At 40.7% G+C, this 22,551-nt stretch overlaps 1 protein-coding gene across 1 annotated transcript in view; it reads left to right on the top strand.

The window, feature by feature from the left end:
- The first annotated feature begins 10,225 nt into the window (after nucleotides 1–10,225).
- The window catches only part of LOC137500885 (brachyurin-like), a 168,495-nt gene continuing 156,169 nt past the window's right edge, over nucleotides 10,226–22,551 (top strand). Inside the window, exons 1-2 of the mRNA XM_068227558.1 lie at nucleotides 10,226–10,296; nucleotides 21,433–21,515. Coding sequence (XP_068083659.1) covers nucleotides 10,227–10,296; nucleotides 21,433–21,515 — 153 coding nt within the window. The 5' untranslated portion in view covers nucleotide 10,226. The remainder of the gene's footprint in view (nucleotides 10,297–21,432; nucleotides 21,516–22,551) is intronic.

The following is a 22,551-nucleotide window of genomic DNA, read 5'->3' as shown; positions in this document are numbered from 1 at the left end:
ATATACCCATAACCATTACCAGCACACATTATCCTCCAAAATCAGTCACGTAATCATATTTTACGACGTCCGCTTAAACTAATGATAAAACTTGATGTTCACATATAATTGTTTCAAATACAGGTGTGCGCCCACAGTGAAACATTATTTCTTTTCCTGCCCCACGACACATTGCCTTAAGTAGTAATAAAATATTTGTTACCTTACTATTCCAGGTTCAGTCGTGCCACCTATAATGTATCTGTCACGCTAAGTCAGTCGCCCATGTTTAAAGGCCTTCCGAGGTAACCTTCAGCTCTCAAGGAAATCGAACCCCTATTTCAAGTTTCCGACGAATAATTAAAATATTCATAGCTCAGTAAATTTCTGTGAAGTAGGGTGCTATCCTAATTATAGTATTCGTCACGTAAGGCTATACACTAAAAGGCAAATACCGCCACACTATTCTCTTTTTTTCTTCTAATGGCCCATCACTGCTGCCTACTTAACTAGTTATACAGGTATATTGAAATCACGAGACATGACTATCAACATACTAACCTCAATGTAAGTATCAATAATAGAGGTGCCCTTATCCAAGTAAATGATAAATAAATGATCAATCAAGATTAGAAAATAATTTAAAATCACTACCTTCCGTATCACAACCTAACATGAAGTTTTTGGTTACAAATCGCCCAGACATTACGTCCCAAAATTAATAAACCAGTAAAAGGAAAACGAAACAGGAAGTGCAGGGAAATGTCCACGTAATAGTTCCGTATGGCACTCTTCTAAACTGCAGAGAAAATTTGATTATGTTCTGCTCTTTTTATATTATAATATGACTTTCCTTCACGAAAACTAGAATTGTTATGTACTTTCCCATCACATAGAGCTGAAATGTAACTGTTTATAATCTGTGAAAACTGTGTTATTCAAACAGTCAACATTAACATTACGAATCCAAAACATCAGTTGTGTTATTAACACCAGATTTGTTTCCTGTTTCTCCGAAATCGCTGCATCCCACACATCTCCCGTATGGCTGCGAGAAAGTAGTGCAGAGAGCGGTAACCTCCCATAGCTGAACTCGTTACTGCGACCTGACATCACACCGGCGCTTCCTGTCCTCCACAGGTCTAGTCTAATTCTTCGAGAATTGTACTAAGGGTTTATCTGTCTACTGAGTCTTAGACCTTCCTAAAATCAACGAAGTGACTACCACTCTTGGAGTTGTCAGGTTGATTATTTGCTCAGCAAAGGACCTGCTCTTCCAGAAGCCTCACTGGTATTCATTCCTCCAGTCGACGGCCCAGTTGATTCTCTGTCCTTGTTACTAAGGCCTTCAGCAAGACCTGGTGCGTCACTGAGAGGAGAGAGATCGCCCGGTAGTTATTCACATCTTTAAAATTTGCTTCCTTGTGATGGAGGTGGATCAAAGCTGACATCCAATCAAAGGACAACTTCTCCGTTGTCCCAGACGCCTAGACGAAAGAGGATATAATAGGATAGAGATGAAAGTCAATAATAAATTTCGTTGGCAAGCCAGATGTCACTTGTAGTTTCAGTACGCAATCAGAGATAGCGCCACAATGCGCATTGTGTGCAATTCCTTACTATTATTATCAACGGATCTCTCTAGTCATCAGCCGTGAGGCTGATTGGCAGCAGTTCTCCATTCTTCATGTTTGTCTGATTTCCTTTTCAGTTCGTAGTAGGAATTACATCTCATGTCATCTAATATTTTCGTCATGTACTCTAATTTTGGTCGTCCTGTATAATTTTTCCCTCTATTTTTTCTTCAATAACTCTTTATATCTAAATATATGTCCTATTAGATGATCACACCTCTTTTTATTTGTGTCATGAAACATCTTCTCTCTTCTTCTCTTCTAAACAGCTCTTCATTCGTGACCATTTCTCTCCAACTAATTTTTAATAATTTTCTATAACCAAGTTTCTAATGCAAGTAGTCTCTCTTTTCCCCTTTCACCCAATGACCAAGTTTCTCTTACACATAAAGCAATACTCCATATGCAGGTCTTCAACAGTTGTATCTTCACATTAAGACTTATAGTTTTTGCTGTAAACGGTTCTTCTTCTTAACATCAGCAATCCTACTCAGGATCTCACGACAACTTTTTTCCATCACACGTTATTTTACTTCCTAAGTATGTAAGTTCAGACACTTCCTGTAATGTTTCGTTTCCCAATTTTATCTCTGTACGTCTTATTTTTCTTCTGCTGCATACTAATATTGTGTTTCGTCCTTATCTATTGTCATGCATTGCATTCTTCTTCCAGTATTTTATTCATCATATGACGAATTATTTATAAATCTTCCTCACTCTCTGCAATAATTAATGCTATGTCATCGGCAAATCTTATCATGTGAACTTTATTCCCGTGAATAGTTACTCCAACTTCTAGTTACTCTCTTACTCTGTCCACTGTTTTTTGTACATAATTATATGTTGAATAGATATGGAGATAAGGAACATCCTTGTCTGACTCTTTTTTTCCGTATGGCACTCTAATAAACTGCAGAGAAAATTTGATTATGTTCTGCTCTTTTTATATTATAACATGACTTTCCTTCACGAAAACTAGAATTGTTATGTACTTTCCCATCACATAGAGCTGAAATGTAACTGTTTATAATCTGTGAAAACTGTGTTATTCAAACAGTCAACATTAACATTACGAATCCAAAACATCAGTTGTGTTATTAACACCAGATTTGTTTCCTGTTTCTTCTTCATTATCACAGTGAATTACTCCTATTTCTTGTTTATAGACGTTATATATGGTTCTTTTTTATCTAAAGCTGATACCTATTTGTTAAAGAATACTGAATAAAACATTCCAATTTGCATTGTCAAACGCTTTCTCCAGATCAGCAAATGCTATAAACGTTAGTGCATCTTTTTATATGTTTTTTTCCAATCACTTGCCTTAATACTAATATTGTTTCTCGTGTTCCCACTCCTTTTCTAAAACCAAATTGATTTTCTGATAACTGTTTTGTTATTTTGCTTTCTGTTCTCCGTAATATTATTCTAGTGATTACTTTTGAGGCATGATTCACTACACTCACTGTTCTGTATTGTTTACAATATCTTGCATTAGATTGCTTTGGTAATGGTATTATTATACACGTATAAAGTCACCAGGTAACTCTCCAGTCCTACAAATATTATATTTTAATTCGTAAATGTAATTTTTATCTCCTGATTGTTTTAATAGTTCTCCAGGTATTTCATCAATCCCAGGAGCTTTTTTTATTTTTAATGTCATGTAGAGCCATCTCAAATTCTTCTTTCATAATAGGTGCTCCCAAGTTATCCTTTTCCACTTCATCTTGGCCTTCTAACATGTAATTACTGCTATATCCTTTATGCAATTCTTCTGTATATTCTTTCCATCTCTTCGCAATCAATTCATCATAATATATGATTTTCCCACATTTTTCCTCATTCTTTTGGGTATTTCTTATTTCAAAAACCTCCTAATATCTATTTGTCCTGCTTTAATATTTTTGTTGATATCTTCACAAATTAATAAATATTTATCTTTATCTTGTTTTACTTTCCTTATGATCGTATTTCTTATGACATTATATTTCTTCACGTCTTCTTTATTATTAGAGTTATTATACTTCTTTCCTTTATTAATCACGTCTACAACCTCCTCACTGATCAATTCTTTTCTATTTTCTCTTTTCTTTCTTCCTATAACTGATTCTGTTGATTCTAGAATTCTATTGCAGTTCTCTTCTACACCTAATTGTTGTTCATCGTCTTCTAGTTCAATTTTATTTGTTTCATGTTCATAAAGAATTTTGGTAGACTCATCTATAAATCTAGGAATATATCATTGTTTCTTTCCATTCCGTTGCAATTTTTAAATTATAGTTCGCACTGCATATGATTATGATTACTGTTGATATCAGCTCCACGGTAAATTTTACTATCCTTTACTTGATTCTTAAATCTGTATTTTACTAATATGTAATGTATTTGAGCTCTTCTTATGTCACCCGGTATGTCACTACGCGTATCTCCTTCTAGGGTAGTGCTGAATTATTGTATTTGTTACTACTAATTTATGTCGTGTGTTGCGGGGTTACCCGTGGAATGCAGAGGTGAAAGAAGGTGCGGGCTGGAATGGGTCTAACTACAAAGCCGAGAAATGAATTAAAATTTCATTAAAGGTTATATTTTCAAAACAGCCAAACTTAACAGTTTTGATATAGAATTTCCAACTTTAACCAATAACAACAACTAATAAGGTACCAGTAACAAAATGTAAGTCTAGGAACGACAAGATTTGGTGGTATAACAGAACTTAGGCTTCAAGCCTTCACTTTACATTTTCTGAGCTCTCAGCTCCCACACACATATTTACCAAAGGGCAGAAAAACCCTAATAACATGGAGCACTTGCTCCCACCTTCGAATATCAAGCCTCTCTGAGGCACTTTTACCACAAATAAAAGAGCTAACCCGCTCTCAATTTTTCAAGCTTATAAAGGTAATACCAGACTTTTACACATGATTGCCATTAAGGCACAACTTACAATGAAACAGGGGTATCTTGTACCCAACATATTGGGCCTTCGTTGAAAAAGAATAGGTTAAGTAATTGGCCCAAAATGCAAAACTGAATGGAGGCGTAAATTTGCACTTCTACACGAAACTTCTTAAAATCTAAGAGGCACTAGGCCGATGAAGCAGGGGCTATTCCCAAACTATGGAGGTGACTCGTATACAGAATAAATTTAATACATAACGGAAGAGTAGAGGAACGGTTACGAAAACGTAGTCACCTCGAATTCAAAATGAAAGGGAGCTCGAGAGGGTAAAGCACTCTCTATCCCCGATTTTCAGTTAAAGTTATATGAAGATTTACAAAATTTTACATGTTTAAGAGATAGGTTACGTAATAAAAAGGTTTCGGACCTTCCCCGAGGGTTAAACTGCTGAGCTACCGGGCGAGTAGAGGCGCGCGGCTGTGAGCTTGCATCCGGGAGATCGTGGGTTCGAGCCCCACTGTCGGCAGCCCTGAAAATGGTTTTCCGTGGTTTACCATTTTCACACCAGGCAAATGCTGGGACTGTACCTTAATTAAGGCCACGGCCGCTTCCTTCCAACTCCTAGGCCTTTCCCATCCCATCATCGCCGTAAGACCTATCTGTGTCGGTGCGACGTAAAGCAAGTAGCAAGTAGCAAAAACTGCTGAGCTAGCAAGAAAATAAAGATGTTAAACGGCCATTACCTTTGTGAAGAGCTGCTGCCCGAAGGAAGAGGCACTACCCGCCCCTTGCTACACTTCCATACACTAGGCTAGATGTTGTTCGAGTGGCCGAGAGACAGGAAAATCAGCAGTTTTTATACTCTCGGGGAAGATTCGAGACCTTTCATGAATAATTAAGACACACCCACAGGCGTTTATTGGGTAGCTTACAGTTACACATCCAAACCGAAGAAGAAGACACGATTGGTCAATAATTAATTACAGAAATTCTGGATTGGCTAAGTTCAAAACTGGCGGAAAGAAAAGATTGCCAACCCACAAATGATAGAACGAAATTTAGTAAAGAACAAACTTATGAATACAAAATTTCTTCAAATAAAGTTCTTCCACTTCGCACCAGGGTGCATGGTCATAGTTTTTTGTGTAGAGACATCTATCAGAGAATGTCCACACTTCTTGATCAATAGAAAACAAAACAAGTTGAACTCCACACAGTACTGACAACTTCGTAATCACAAAATTTACGGTAGTGACATCTTCTGAGCAAACTTATGAGTTGATACAGTTGTTAAAGTTCAGAGTTTCTCCTGTAGAGGAGTACTTTATGGCGGAAAATTCAAGTGTGCGGCGTAGAGGTGTACCAACCGGTCCATTGTGTACAAAATTCTATTAATCTTTCACCTCTCTCATTTCTATTCCCTAGTCCAAATTTATCATTAACATATCATTCAACTCCTTCACGAACAGTTGCATTCCAGTCTCCAAGTAAGATCAAATTTTCTTCTCCTTTGATATTACTTATTGATTCATTTTAGATCTTCGTAACAATGTTCTACCACTTCATCCTTTTTATCAGTTGTCGGCATATAAACTTGAACTATCCATGTGTCTTTTGGTTTGGTATCAGTTTTTACTAAAATCTGACTATCTGACTATCGTTTTACTCTATCTCCTGAATTCATATGTAAAATTATATAAACGCCGCCATTACCTGGTCTATTAGTTGCAGTATCAGAATGGATGATCTGATAATTTCCACTCTAAAAGTCTCCCGGTTGCGGATATTTCTGCTAGACCTAATACACCTAAACTCATCTTTCCATCTCCCTTATCAAGTTCTTTAACTTTCCAGTTTGAAGTAATGTCTTAACATTCCAAATACCGATTCGTCTTTTATTCCCGAAAGTGGCTTCTTTAGTTGACCCGCTATAGAGATCGGATTAGGGGAATATTTTACCTCCGGAACATTTAACAGAAGAAGCATTCATTATTTTGAACCGGTGATTCTTGGGATATCCATATGGATCTTTAATGAGGTGCTTTCCCGTTTCCTTCCCCATCCTATGCCGTTGACTACCTGGTAGTTCATCCACCTTTAGGAACAATTTCTTATCACATAGGGCAAAAGAGTGCTCATCCTTCCACCTGCTCATCAACCCTCCAAAGAGGCTGTTAGCTCTTGATAAAAGGGGTTTCCTTATACCGGGAGATTCCCGGTTTCATCATTGACATTTGTACCGAAGTTGCGCAAATCAGTCGCGGATACAAAGCTGCCACCTCCGTCATCCACACTCTTCTAAAGTCCATCTTCTCCATTATGAATGCCGTTGAGGTCTTCGCCGTAGCCCTGACAAGGGGCCCTTACGAGGTACTATCACCTGGGCCAGGTGAACTAAAGTTTTGTAACGAGGTGTTACTGCTGCTCCCTCTTCCTTACTCAACCGGGCTTGGGACCGGCTGTGGTGGAGTTTATCAACCGATAGCGCAGAGAATTAACTTCTGGCGTAGTGACACACAAGGGGCTGCCTGGCCGAGGCGGTATAGGCGTGTTCGGTACGCCCGGAAGGACGCGTGTTCGAATCCCCGTCAGGAAGTCAGAAATTTAAGAAACCCTTCCAAGGGCCTTCATGGCCTGTAGGGAGATGACTTTGCTTTGCTTTTTGCTTTTTGAAGTGACACACATGCGGTTATGCTCACCACAGCTACTCCCTCCCCCATCCGACACCATCCCCACCAACCCCCGTCCTACCCCGCCCCCTCCCTTACTATGCGATTATAATGCAGTTCTACTATTGCCATTCCTAATACATTATACTGTAATTCATATATTTTCAAGTACTACTATGTTGTAAATAATGATCTGATACTATGTTATTGAGAGCATAACCTCGTACCAAAAAGTAGCTTTATTATGAAATGAATGAATGGCACATTAACACAAAGCTGGCATTATGGCAACTACTACTACTATTAAAATGTTTTCATTCCTCCCCTGAGGGGGGAGGCGGACCTCTTAGGCGGTAAGCCGTCTCTCAGGCCGGAAGATTTGTTACGATGAAGGAGATGCTCGGAGAAGGTGAGGGGTTGGCGGCTGTGGCCTATACTACGAACTGTCCCGGCATTCGCCTTAGTGCAGGAAAATGGAAAACCTCGGTAAATCATTCTCAGGACAGCCAATGGGTGAGGCCAGCCGTGAGGTCCAACCCTGCCCGTCTCCCGAATGCAGAGGCGTAGAGCGGTGGCCACCCCTCCTCTGCTCGGTTGACCGGCCAGAGTGCAGAGCTGTTGGACCACGGACCAGCCGTACCCACATGTGGGCCGAGACCCAGCCTGCCTGTACCGACCTATTTTGACAAATAATAAATCCCTTCAGGAGCAAGACAGCAGAGCACAGCTTCACAACAGTATCCAAGTGCCACGTAAAAATGAAAATAGCAGAATAAAATGCACTGAGACTGGAATTACATAGAAATACATGAATGGAATCATTCAGCCTCCAGCCCCTAAGGTGTGCTCAAAACAGGAAATACAGGATTTCAGAAGGACTGGAGAAGTTATATTTCTAATAAACAAGCACAAGGAGCAAATGTTTACAGTGTTTACAATTTCAAATAGCACAAGCACATGGAATTCAAACAACACAAATAGCATCAAGGAACTATCGCTTAAAATCGATATGAGTGAGTTCAAATAAGGTTCAAGGTCGGTTTCAGTCCAAACCGGCACTATTATATCTGCAATACTTGACGTTATATGACTAATTCTTTGTCAGAAGGGACCACGGATTGAGGTTGGGCTTTGAAATACTTCACCTCGAGTGGAATATCCTCTAATCACATATTAAAATATTTCATTTCATGCCTACTTGCCTACCATTTACAGAACCGTCCTACAACTATCTACACGCTGTAAACGACCTCCAGCGCAATCTAAAAGAAGTGACTGGAACAACCTGAAGCCAGCTACAGATTCGAACCGAAAGCTCCATTAGAGTTTCACGGGAGTGGCCGAGACCTCAGTGAGCTGAATCACAGTCTTGCTGCCGTACACTTCCAGATTCCGGCCAGAATGGAGTCCTCTCCAGTTGCATTATTTTTCTCTAATAGCTGAGGTGGACCATTCAGCGAAATTGTTCTCCAAGCTTGGTTAACGATAATTCTTCGGGTCACAGCGATGGGTCACTGTTCAAGATACAGTCCAGTTTCTTAGTCTGAGATGATTTATTATTCGGGGCTGTTTGCTCTAGAAAGATTAGCTTCTCCTCGCCTGACGGACCTTCTTCTATTCTCAGTATTCTGTCAAGATTTTCTTCCCTAAGACGCCATACTGTTATATTTTCTTTCTTTCTTTCTTACGAATCGGCCAAACTTAGGACCACGCCAGTACCACTTCACTTACTTTTTATCATCCCTTCTTCTTCTTTCTCCACAGTGCCTTCATTCTTTCAGAATGTTGCACTCTTCTCTCTCCAGTCCATCTTCCCCCTCTGCACTCTTTCTTTTCTTCTATAAGAACTTTTGTGTTGGAAAGTCTTTTCCTGAATTGGTCTCTATCATGACATTCTTCATCTGCAATTCCTAACCTCTTGAGATCTTCCTTCATCTGCTTGGTTTATCCCCCCTGGCTCTTCAAGTAGTATATTTTATTAAAAATTTGTTTATTTAACCTTGCTGGATCCGTTCTGACCATGTGTTCATAGAACTGCAGCCGTCTTTTCCTTATTGTTGTTTCCAGGTCTACTGTTATATTTTAATATTACATGTATAAAAATATCCAAACATGACTTACATAAACTATTTGTCATGAAAAGGAAATATTAAGTGTATATATGCTACTCGCAAACGAAAGTAGGAAAAAGATTAAATGAAATGAAAGAGGAAAATGAAAAATGAAATGACGTATGGCTTTTTAGTGTCGGGACTGTTCGAGGACATGCTCGGCTCGCCAGGTGCAGGTCTTTCGATTTGACTCCCGTAGGCAACCTGCGCGTGGTTATGAGGATGAAATGATGATGAAGACAACACATACACCCAGCCCCCGTGCCAGCGAAATTAACCAATGGTCGTTAAAATTCCCGACCCCGCCGGGAATCGAACCCGGGACCCCTGTGACAAAAGGCCAGCACGTAACAATTTAGCCATGGAGCCTGACACAGTGTATAATAATGCATTTAATATAATAATTGACATTCTGGCGAATATTAAGTGGGTAAGCAAAAAAAGATCGAGAGACCCTCGAACAAATTAAACTGATGTTGCTAGCCAACATGACAGAATGACATGGAGATATTACAGCATATGCTTCTAGATCATATCGACTAGCATGAGACGAAAATCCCTCAAAACAGATTATTTATTTATTTATTTATTTATTTATTTATTTATTTATTTATTTATTTATTTATTTATTTATTTATTTATTTATTTATTTATTTATTTATTTGTTTGTTTATTTATTTATTTATTTATTTATTTATTTATTTATTTATTTATTTATTTATTTATTTATTTATTTATTTATTTATTTATTTATTTATGAATCCCCCATTCTAACAATAAAAATGGTTAAGTATGCAATCCAAGGTATCTTAATGGATGTCTGGAATGGCTGAACCGTGCAGCACGCTTTCTCTGAATTACGAGGTGTCCTCTACGAGTACAGTAATAATGATAATACACTGCATCGTTCCAAAAGTTCTATATAAAGCAGATGTTTCTACCAAATATCAACAGTCACACCATGAAGTCCTTATTACTTCTGCTACTCCACGTTCTACTTGGTAAGTAAGACTTGGGTTGAAAGCTGCAGGGAGACTTATATATTCAAATCTCAGTAGTTCTTTCTTTTTAATTCTTCTCTTTTTTTACAATTTGCTTTACGTCGCACCGGCTCAGATAGCTCTTGTGGCGACTATTTCTTCTTCTTCATCTTCTTATTGCAGTACAGTCTCCTGAACGAAGTTTGGCGATCCTTATAGCTCATCCATTCCTATCCTGAGCTGTTTAACAAGCTGTTGTACACTATAGTATAAGAGAGAAGTAAGGAATTTATGCCTAAGGATATGACTAAGACATGCTGGGTTTTTTATCATTGCTGTGAAACAACTCTATCTTTGATTCTACTTTGAATAGGACTTCTTGGTTGGCCATCCGTGCTGTCCAAGGTCTTTCCAGCATCCATCGATATACACACAACTCAAACGTTTCGAGTATATGCTTCATAGCGACTTTGAGAGTCCATGATTCTACTCCATACAGGAGGAAAGACCAAACATAGCGCTTAACAAACTTAAGGCGTAGATTTAAATTAAGCCAATAATAACAGAGTAACTGTATGATTCGCATATATCCTCTTCTCGCTAACTCAATCCTTATCTTGATTTCTATATCCAGATTTAGTTGATGGTCAATCCAGCAACCAGGGTATTTGAATCACTTTTTCAAATATTTTATCATTTAACCCCAGAACTTTCAACCGTCTCCCAGGGAGACAGTGTGCTGCATCAACAAGTGCGATGGTCCGTCTCTCCGAGAGACAAATTTAGGTGAATTGTAAATCACCAGATGGCATTAATGTCAAGTCATGCTGGTTCCGGATAGTTTTATCTTTCTTTCCGAAAGCCTTTGAGAAACAAATGATCTTCAAAGGATATTATTTGCAAGACCGACTCCAATCCTCAGACTTTAATGCTACTCTCGATCTTTCAAAGATGGCGAATCCAGTAGCCGGAATTGTTGGAAATGTGGGTTTGTTTTGATTTGTTGTTTTCGTTCGTAGTCGGTGTAATTTTATGAAAGTTGACGAAAAATATTATTTTCTTTGTAGAATATAAGTGTACGAGTGTATTTATATGAGTCAGTGGACACATAGGATCGGTAATTATACGCAGTGATGTAAGAATGTGCTTGTTTTGATCGTGTTTTTGCCCATTAAAGAACATGAGTGCACTAGGTGGACCAGGTTTTAGTCTAACTATGGCAATGCCTCTCATACAACTATTATTAAGTTTACTACGGAATAGAACATTACGAGAGAAATGGATTAGGAATATATATCGTGAATATTTTGAAGTCCATGACAAAACTGTAGCGTGCATACATCATTTTGAGAATAAGTCTGAGGTTTGGAAAGACATTTCTCTACTTCCAAACTATTTGTGTTCTAACCATATTAATTTAGATAGAATATAACTGATAGTGTGATATTCCGCCATTGTCTATGTGCTTCAGAGGGTCGAGTGATTTACATGCAAGTGTATTTTACAATAATCTGTGCTTTGCCTGCGGAAATGTTTGGCTCGATCTTGGAGTATAACAAAACTTATAAGTGTGACAGATGGAGCAATATGTAGGTACTGTTACACAGAAGAAATAGTGACTTAGAGGGATTAGCTGGGCTTGTAACGTAGGGTTTTACACTACCAGCACCTTCCGATTCATGCTGTGGTTATCTGTTATCAAGCAGACTGCGACGAACTGCCATCCATGTGATTGTTTAGTCATTAGAGTTTATGCACTCATGTTCTTTAATGTGTAAAAACCTATCATATCTTTAGTGTCTGAACGTTTCAATACTAAGTTTACTATCATTGTGCGAAGTGCTGTTATGCCATATGTTAACATTATGTTAACATTACCAGGGCCATTCATTGGGTTAGCATAATCATTTCGGGTGTACTTGTGCCCCAAGTTGGCAGATTCGATCCTGGCTCAGTCCGGAGGTATTTGAAGGTGCTCAAATACGTCAGCCTCGTGCCGGTAGATTTACTGTCACGTAAAAGAACTACTGCAGGACTAAATTCTGGCACTTCGATGTCTCCGAAAACCGTAAAAAATATAGTTAGTGGGACGTAAAGCCAATAACATTATTATTTCGGGCGTACTTCCCTTTCATTGGTTGCTGAATTTAAGAAATTATCCACCACTCAAAACTAAGGCAACCTAAGGCAGCAAATTATGTTTCATAGCTCTCATGAGAGCGAATAAATCGAGGAATTTCGCACCTTAATTTATTTTGAAACATTCAAACTGATGTTAGAAATATCATTTTAACAGTTGTATCATGTATTGTCATCTACCCAACGAAGTGAAATTTAAGAGAAAACGTTATTTGACGAATTGAAATTTCTAAATAATGAGCTTGTTGGTCTCTTTTCTAGTAGAATATAAAATGTGATACTAGTTGATTATATGTGATTATATTGACGATGCGTTTTCATACGTGTAAAAGTGATTTTCACTGTGATGTTACATTTATCATGTTAAATTACCGTCGGTTATATGATGTCTACGTGATGAAATGAAATGACGTATGACTTTTAGTGCCGGGAGTGTCCGAGGACATGTTCGGCTCGCCAGGTGCAGGTCTTTCGATTTGACTCCCGTAGGCGACCTGCACGTCGTGATGAGAATGAAATGATGAAGACAACACGTACACCCAGCCCCCGTGCAAGCGAAATTAACTAATGATGGTTAAAATTCCCGACACTGTCGGGAATCGAACCCTGGACCCCTGTGAACAAAGGCCAACAATCTAACCATTTAGCCATGTATCCGGACTATGTACGTGATATTTTCATGTTAGCCAATACCAGCAATCCGGCTACTTCAGCCGCCATGGTTTTTTTTATTTTTATTTTTTTTTTTTTTTTTTGCTAGGGGCTTTACGTCGCACCGACACAGACAGGTCTTATGGCGACGATGGGATAGGAAAGGCCTAGGAGTTGGAAGGAAGCGGCCGTGGCCTTAATTAAGGTACAGCCCCAGCATTTGCCTGGTGTGAAAATGGGAAACCACGGAAAACCATTTTCAGGGCTGCCGATAGTGGGATTCGAACCTACTATCTCCCGGATGCAAGCTCACAGCCGCGCGCCTCTACACGCACGGCCAACTCGCCCGGTTATTTTTTTTTTTTTTTTTTTTTATTACGGCCTGAGGATTGGAGTCGGTCTTGTTATTTGGCTGCGGAAGTGCAAGTATTTTTATGTTGACATTGAGGCTCCATTAAGAAAAAAAAAATGACAGCCATTGCGATATTTTTAATAACTAACAGAAACTGAACATAAATAATAGAAATGTTATTGTTAAGGAAAGACAAAGACACTTTGAATTTTGCGAGCCTCATGTTTTGGAGACAAATTGTATGTGAAAATATATCATTTTAGTGCAGTAAATCAATGATATTTTATTAAAATATGTAATAAAAATCCCTTTTATGATTAATTCAAAATAATGACAAAGACTTATTTATTTTTAAAAAATCAGTCTTTCAGCTATGTATTGAGTATGATAATTTAATGATTACGGTATGCTTTCAGAAACTGATTGATTTTATTCTGTGCATTGTGGAAAATGAATGCAGCATTTGAAGTATAAACCTGAAGTAGTTCTTGAGTTAGTATCTTTTCTACCAACTGATATAAACAATGTTTTCGATCTCTGAACAATAATGGTGAATTATTTAGTCATCTCTGCACCATGCAGAGATCTTCAAATTCGAACTGGAAATATATTATGAGTATGAATATGATGAAGACTAAAGTTATGCTTCTCAGTAAGAGTCATAATGTTCCATTACCAAATACATTAAATAGTGTCACACGCTAATTACCTTATCCTAAGCCTTTCTGGTGTATAAATATATCGTCGTTGCCGGGACAAAACATCCTATGTGGTAATATGTTTGGAGATATACTGACCCGCAGCACATACATTATGAAGCGCGAGAATGCCTTGACAATATTCACACAATATTGCACCTTAGATGACAGAACCTTACCGGCCAAATTTCTGAGCTAAAATACACTGACTGACAGAGCAAATGCAACACCAAGAAGGAGTGGTCAGAACTTTATGCCAATTGCAGGGTAGACTGACGTCACTGAGGTATGCTCATGATGTGAAATGAGCCGCTGTGCTGCGCACGTAGCGAACGATAAATGGGACACGGCGTTGGCAAATGGCCCACTTCGTACCGTGATTTCTCAGCCGACAGTCATTGTAGAACGTGTTGTCGTGTACCACAGGACACGTGTATAGCTAAGAATGCCAGGTCGCCGTCAACGGAGGCATTTCCAGCAGACAGACGACTTTACGAGGGGTATGGTGATCGGGCTGAGAAGGGCAGGTTGGTCGCTTCGTCAAATCGCAGCCGATACTCATAGGGATGTGTCCACGGTGCAGCGCCTGTGGCGAAGATGGTTGGCGTAGGGACATGTGGCACGTGCGAGGGGTCCAGGCGCAGCCCGAGTGACGTCAGCACGCGAGGATCGGCGCATCCGCCGCCAAGCGGTGGCAGCCCCGCACGCCACGTCAACCGCCATTCTTCAGCATGTGCAAGACACCCTGGCTGTTCCAATATCGACCAGAACAATTTTCCGTCGATTGGCTGAAGGAGGCCTGCACTCCCGGCGTCCGCTCAGAAGACTACTATTGACTCCACAGCATAGACGTGCACGCCTGGCATGGTGCCGGGCTAGAGCGACTTGGATGAGGGAATGGCGGAACGTCGTGTTCTCCGAAGAGTCACGCTTCTGTTCTGTCAGTGATAGTCACCGCAGACGAGTGTGGCGTCGGCGTGGAGAAAGGTCAAATCCGGCCGTAACTGTGGAGCGCCCTACCGCTAGACAACGCGGCATCATGGTTTGGGGTGCTATTGCGTATGATTCCACGTCACCTCTAGTGAGTATTCAAGGCACGTTAAATGCCCACCGCTACGTGCAGCATGTGCTGCGGCCGGTGGCACTCCCGTACCTTCAGGGGCTGCCCAATGCTCTGTTTCAGCAGGATAATGCCCGCCCACACACTGCTCGCATCTCCCAACAGGCTCTACGAGGTGTACAGATGCTTCCGTGGCCAGCGCACTCTCCGGATCTCTCACCAATCGAACACGTGTGGGATCTCATTGGACGCCGTTTGCAAACTCTGCCCCAGCCTCGTACGGACGACCAACTGTGGCAAATGGTTGACAGAGAATGGAGAACCATCCCTCAGGACACCATCCGCACTCTTATTGACTCTGTACCTCGACGTGTTTCTGCGTGCATCGCCGCTCGCGGTGGTCCTACATCCTACTGAGTCGATGCCGTGCGCATTGTGTAACCTGCATATCGGTTTGAAATAAACATCAATTATTCATCCGTGCCGTCTCTGTTTTTTCCCCAACTTTCATCCCTTTCGAACCACTCCTCCTTGGTGTTGCATTGTCACTGTCAGTCAGTGTATTTCACATAGGAGGTTTTGTCCCAGAAGCAACGATATGTCTGTCTGTCTGTCTGTGAGGATCTTCAGTTTGCTAGTTGCTTTACGTCGCACCGACACAGATAGGTCTTACGGCGACGATGGGACAGGAAAGGGCTAGGAGTGGCAAGGAAGCGGCCGTGGCCTTAATTAAGGTACCGGTACAGCCCCAGCATTTGCCTCGTGTGAAAATTGGAAACCACAGAAAAACATTTTCAGGGCTGCCGACAGTGGGGTTCGAACCTACTATCTCCCGAATACTGGATACTGGCCGCACTTAAGCGACTGCAGCTATCGAGCTCGGTAGGATCTTCATAAGGCAGAAGTATTCAGTCAGCAGTATGTACAGATTGTTGGTTACAAGGATAATGTCCAGATAGAGGTGGTGACTAATATTAAAGATTAAAATTTACATATGATAACAATGACAATTACAATAAGATACAAAATTTGAAAACTAGTAAAGCGGCTGGAATTGATCATATTTCTGGGTATATACTAAAGACAATGGATTGGGATATAGTACCATATATGAAGTACTAGTTTGTTTATTGTTTGCATGAAGCAGCTATACCAAACGAATGGAGAGTTGCTATAGCAGCCCCTGTGTATAAAGGAAAGGGTGATAGACATAAATCTGAAAATTACAGGCCCGTCAGTTTGACATGCAACGCATGTAAGCTTTGGGAAAGCATTCTTTCTGATTATATTAGACATGTTTGCGAAATTAATAACTGCTTCGACAGAAGGCAGTTAGTGTTTAGGAAAGGTTATTCCACTGAAGTTCAACTTGTAGGATTCCAGCCAGATATAAAAGATATCTTGGATTCTAGACTTTAAATGGGCTGTATCGCGATTGATATGTCTAAGGCATTTAGTAGGGTTGATCGTGAGAGACTACTGGTAAAAATGGGTGCAATTGGACTATACAAAAGAGTGACTGAATGGGTTACTGTATTTCTGAAAATATAGTAATAATTAAGAGGGAAATTCCTCAAGGCACTATTATTGGACCTTTATGATTTCTTATATATGTATATGATATGAGTAAAGAAGTGGAATCAGAGATAAGGCTTTTTGCTGATGATGTTATTCTGTGTAGAGTAATAAATAATTTACAAGATCGTGAGCAACTGCAAAATGACCTCGATAACGTTGTGAGATGGACAGCAGGTAATAGTAAAATGATAAACGGGGTTAAAAGTCATATTGTGAGTTTCACAAACAGGAAAAGTCCCCTCAGATTTAATTACTGCGTTTATGGGGTAACAGTTCCTTATTGGGATTACTGTAAGTAACTGTGTTAATGTAACAACAGATCTTCGTTGGGGTAACCACATGAATGGGATTGTAAATAAAAGGTACAGATCTCTGCAATGGTTATGAGGCTGTTTAGAGGTGTAGTAAGGATGTAAATGATAGGGCGTACTAGTCTCTGGTAAGACCCCCAGATAGAGTATGGTTGCGGTGTATGGGATCCACACCAAGATTACTTGATTCAAGAACTGGAAAAAAATCCAAAGAAAAGCAGCTCGATTTGTTTTGGATGATTTTCGACAAAAGAGTAGCGTTACAAAAATGTTGCAAAGTTTGGGTTGGGAAGACTTGGGAGAAAGGAGACCAGCTGCTGGATTAAGTGAGAGATGGCGTGGAATGACATTAGTAGACGAGTAAGTCTGAGTGATGTCTTTAAAAGTAGTAAAGATCACAATAGGAAGATAAAGTTGGAATTCAGAGGACAAAAAGGAACTAGTATTCGTTTCTAGGAAGATAAAGTTGAAATTCAGAGGACAAATCGGAACAAGTACTCGTTTATATCAAGTGAAGTTTGGGATTGGAATAACTTACCGAGGGAGATGTTCAATAAATTTCCAATTTCTTTGAAATAATTTAAGAACAATCTAGGGAAACAACAGATAGGGCATCTGCCACCTGGGCGACTGCCCTAAATGCAAATCAATAGTGATTGATTGACTTTCTGTCAGTCGTTCACGCAGAAACTACTTGAACGACTGAACTCAAATCTGACAGGTTTGAGGCTGGTTCCTTTGGTTATCGTATAGACTAATTATCACACTGTTCCTTAAAGGAGACCATGCATCGAAAGAAAATGGGCTGTAGGCCTATATGAAGCAATTCGGTTGAAAATGTACACCCGGACCCCTTGAAAAACAGTATGCTGCCTAAACCGGATCCTATCACATGTACATAGAAAAAGGGTTTATAGATATATCCTTCCTTACTCTGAGAGTAGATCGATGATAGGGCACATCTTAAGATACCGAGGTCTTGTTCAGTTGGTTGTTGAGGGAACTGTAGGCGGTAAGAACGGTATGAGTAGGCCAAAGTGTGAATATGACAACTAGATTAGAGTAGATGTAGTACTTACGTAGAAATGAAAAGGTTAGCACAGGATAGGGTGGCACGAAGTGCTGTATCAAACCAGACTAAAAAATTAAGTCTCAACCAACAACAAGTCTGTTCTACACTGACTGACAGAGCAAATGCAACACCAAGAAGGAGTGGTCAGAACTTTATGCAATTGAAGGGTAGACTGACGTCACTGAGGTATGCTCATGATGTGAAATGCGCCGCTGTGCTGCGCACGTAGCGAACGATAAATGGGACACGGCGTTGGCAAATGGCCCACTTCGTACCGTGATTTCTCAGCCGACAGTCATTGTAGAACGTGTTGTCGTGTGCCACAGGACACGTGTATAGCTAAGAATGCCAGGCCGCCGTCAACGGAGGCATTTCCAGCAGACAGACGACTTTACGAGGGGTATGGTGATCGGGCTGAGAAGGGCAGGTTGGTCGCTTCGTCAAATCGCAGCCGATACCCATTTGGATGTGTCCACGGTGCAGCGCCTGTGGCGAAGATGGTTGGCGCAGGGACATGTGGCACGTGCGAGGGGTCCAGGCGCAGCCCGAGTGACATCAGCACGCGAGGATCGGCGCATCCGCCGCCAAGCGGTGGCAGCCCCGCACGCCACGTCAACCGCCATTCTTCAGCATGTGCAAGACACCCTGGCTGTTCCAATATCGACCAGAATAATTTCCCGTCGATTGGCTGAAGGAGGCCTGCACTCCCGGCGTCCGCTCAGAAGACTACTATTGACTCCACAGCATAGACGTGCACGCCTGGCATGGTGCCGGGCTAGAGCGACTTGGATGAGGGAATGGCGGAACGTCGTGTTCTCCGATGAGTCACGCTTCTGTTCTGTCAGTGATAGTCACCGCAGACGAGTGTGGCGTCGGCGTGGAGAAAGGTCAAATCCGGCCGTAACTGTGGAGCGCCCTACCGCTAGACAACGCGGCATCATGGTTTGGGGCGCTATTGCGTATGATTCCACGTCACCTCTAGTGCGTATTCAAGGCACGTTAAATGCCCACCGCTACGTGCAGCATGTGCTGCGGCCGGTGGCACTCCCGTACCTTCAGGGGCTGCCCAATGCTCTGTTTCAGCAGGATAATGCCCGCCCACACACTGCTCGCATCTCCCAACAGGCTCTACGAGGTGTACAGATGCTTCCGTGGCCAGCGTACTCTCCGGATCTCTCACCAATCGAACACGTGTGGGATCTCATTGGACGCCGTTTGCAAACTCTGCCCCAGCCTCGTAAGGACGACCAACTGTGGCAAATGGTTGACAGAGAATGGAGAACCATCCCTCAGGACACCATCCGCACTCTTATTGACTCTGTACCTCGACGTGTTTCTGCGTGCATCGCCGCTCGCGGTGGTCCTACATCCTACTGAGTCGATGCCGTGCGCATTGTGTAACCTGCATATCGGTTTGAAATAAACATCAATTATTCATCCGTGCCGTCTCTGTTTTTTCCCCAACTTTCATCCCTTTCGAACCACTCCTCCTTGGTGTTGCATTGTCACTGTCAGTCAGTGTACTTGCATCATGAACAACACAGATGACGCCAGAATCCGCAGTCGTCAGTCTCCGTCCTAGAGAGCGTCGTGTTTCTTCTTTATTGTGGGTGGGGGCGGTAGAATAACAACCACGATATCTCCTCCCTGTCGTTTCTCTTAGCGACAATTTGTTCCTAGCCGGCTGCGTATATGTTCAACGGAAAATAGGAGCAGGTAATTTGCATGGTATAACCCATGCCAAAGTATGTATTAAGATGCAGTCAATAATATAAACATTAAAAGCAAACTAATGTCACAGGTCGGTATGTCATTTATGTCTTCAGTAATTTTCCTTTTTTTAACAGAGGTGATATGGAGGCGAACTATTGTGTTTATGGAGTACAGGTTGCGGTTATGCACAAAGATACTTGCCGTTAAACTTTTCCATTGCACTCTCCTTTAGGGCAAGAATAAAAAATTATAATTATAAAATATACTATGAACATGTACTAACGGTCATTTCAGATCAGACATAAGGGAAGCTAACCAACGGACCATAACGTCGCCTTGCACTGTTTGTCCACACATTACCCGATTCTATTACTATTCCCGGCATTCGCCTTAATGCAGGAGAATGGAAAACGACAGAAAACCATTCTCAGAAAAGCTGACGGTGGGGACCAGCTCCTCTCTGTCCCCCAAATGCAGAGGCGTAGAGCCACGGTAGAGCCGTAGTCACTAATCCTCTGCTTGGTTGGCCCGTCGGAGTGCAGAGCTCTCGGACCACGAACCAGCCATGGCCACTTGTGGACCGAGAACCACTCTACATCGCCGACCACCCGATTCTGTGCTCTGATGCCAATATTCGGCGCATAATAAATGTATAATTATCCACAACGTGAATTGGTTTACCCTTTTGACTCACGATTTCACTATTTCTTTCATAAACAGCATAATGATGGTTGATTCCTTCATGATTTAACAGTAGATATTAGGGAATTCAAGAACGTCACGAGTTCTTGATTTATCACCAGAGATTATGGAAATACACGAACGCCATATAATTTAACAGCAGAGATTAGGGAATGCACGAACGGAAATATAATGATTATTGATCAACACAACGGATTTTTAAATTTTAACTTTAAAAATCCCCCAATTATTCTTTTAAATCCCGGCATCAGGTTTGCCATAAAGCTCTAAATTCCAGATTTAAAGGGTGATGTTGTATCGTTAATAGAGCAAGCCCGCGCCCCTTTCTGGCGCTATCAGACAATAGCTAAACTTTTTCAGCTCTTTGTCTTTTATAAAATTATCCTTGCGACAGAGTTCTTATCGCATTCGCCTGAAATTTTCTGAGAATATTTCAATATGTACACGAATTCAGGACAGTTCTGAATCGTATTATTAGTTGAATATTGCCTTCATGATTTTGCTCTTAAAATAGCAATAACTAGATTTTGCCTATTTTATGAATAATCAAATATTGAACAATTATATCTCAATAGTTTATATTTGACTGCAAAATCCAGAGTTGTTATTAAATACATGAGTAGTTTTGACAAGTTTATCAAATTATAGACCAAAAAATTGAAAACTTCGCCGCTTGACGCAAGGAAAGTTTTCCATGCAACATATAAAAATTTAAATTATTGTTAATAACTTCGCAACAAATTAACCAATCAACTCCAAGTTTTGTATGGCGGCATATCATATTGATACGTGCTTGAGTTTTAAATTTGGTTGTGATAAGTAAGTTCCAAATTTCAGTCGTGACACCCCTTAATAATCATGTAACATATTTCTATCTACAGGCACTGATGAAGAAGACGTGTGTCTGGTGAATCCTCGCATACTTGGAGGGGAATATGCAGATATAGAAGACTTTCCAGGAATAGTAAGTTTTCTAAATTTCCGAGTACCGTAAAACGGTTATAGTTTTCATCTTCAGAGGTTACTTTGAATCAAAAGTGAAAAGAGATTTACCTCTACATATCTGCTGGACAGAAAGCTAACTGAAGTTAAGTTGGTTTGGCATAGTCCAGTAGGTGGAACTTCAAAGCATGCCTCGAACAACTGTCGTAGATATTCCCACCAATTTGGTTACTCTGATTTCATGTGTTCATTCCTTTGACGATAAGCCGTTAAAAAAGTAGTCGGAAAACTCCATCAAAGTGATAAACTACACTGTGATCAGAAGGATGTTTGGTCTAGAAAGTCAAGAATAACGGCCGAGAGGATTTGTCGTACTGACCACATAACGCAGGTCTTCGAGCTGAGCAGCGGTCGCTTGGTAGGCGATGGCCTTTCTTGGCTGTTGCGCCATGGGGTTTGATTTGGTTTCGAATTGAAGGATGTTATTGGAGGAAAAGGCCCTCCAACGTGGTTGGTTAACGAGGAATGTCTTCATTTCCTGAACTGGAAAGGAAATTGCAAAATTGTAAAACTTCAGCCAGTTAGTGCAACTTCGTACACAGTGTTTGCTGTTGTAAATTATATTTTCTTGATTACAGTCTTGTAAGATTTGAATTAAAACGGCAGTGTTTAATACCGTTAAAATTAGGATTTCTTTCTTTCCTTTCTTTCTTTCTTTCTTTCTTTCTTTCTTTCTTTCTTTCTTTCTTTCTTTCTTTCTTTCTTAAAATTTGTTATTTCTCATGCGAAAACCTATATTATTATCCATAACGTTATTCCCTTTATTTCCTGTTATACAATCGGTCATTCCATACTGTAACTTGGCATCAGGTCATTTTCTTTCTTTCTTAATTGGTTTACCCTCCAGGGTTGGTTTTTCCCTCGGACTCAGCGAGGGATCACAACTCTACCGCCTCAAGGGCAGTGTCTTGGAGAGTGAGACATGAAGTCGGGGATACAACTGGGGAGAAGGGCCAGTACTAGCTCAGGCGGCCTCACCTGCTGTGCTGAACAGGGGC

The sequence above is a fragment of the Anabrus simplex genome, chromosome 1 (genome assembly GCF_040414725.1).
Source record: "Anabrus simplex isolate iqAnaSimp1 chromosome 1, ASM4041472v1, whole genome shotgun sequence".
In the NCBI taxonomy this organism is placed as follows: domain Eukaryota; kingdom Metazoa; phylum Arthropoda; class Insecta; order Orthoptera; family Tettigoniidae; genus Anabrus; species Anabrus simplex.
Note: the sequence above shows the minus strand (reverse complement) of the source record. Positions and strands in the feature narration are given on the sequence as shown.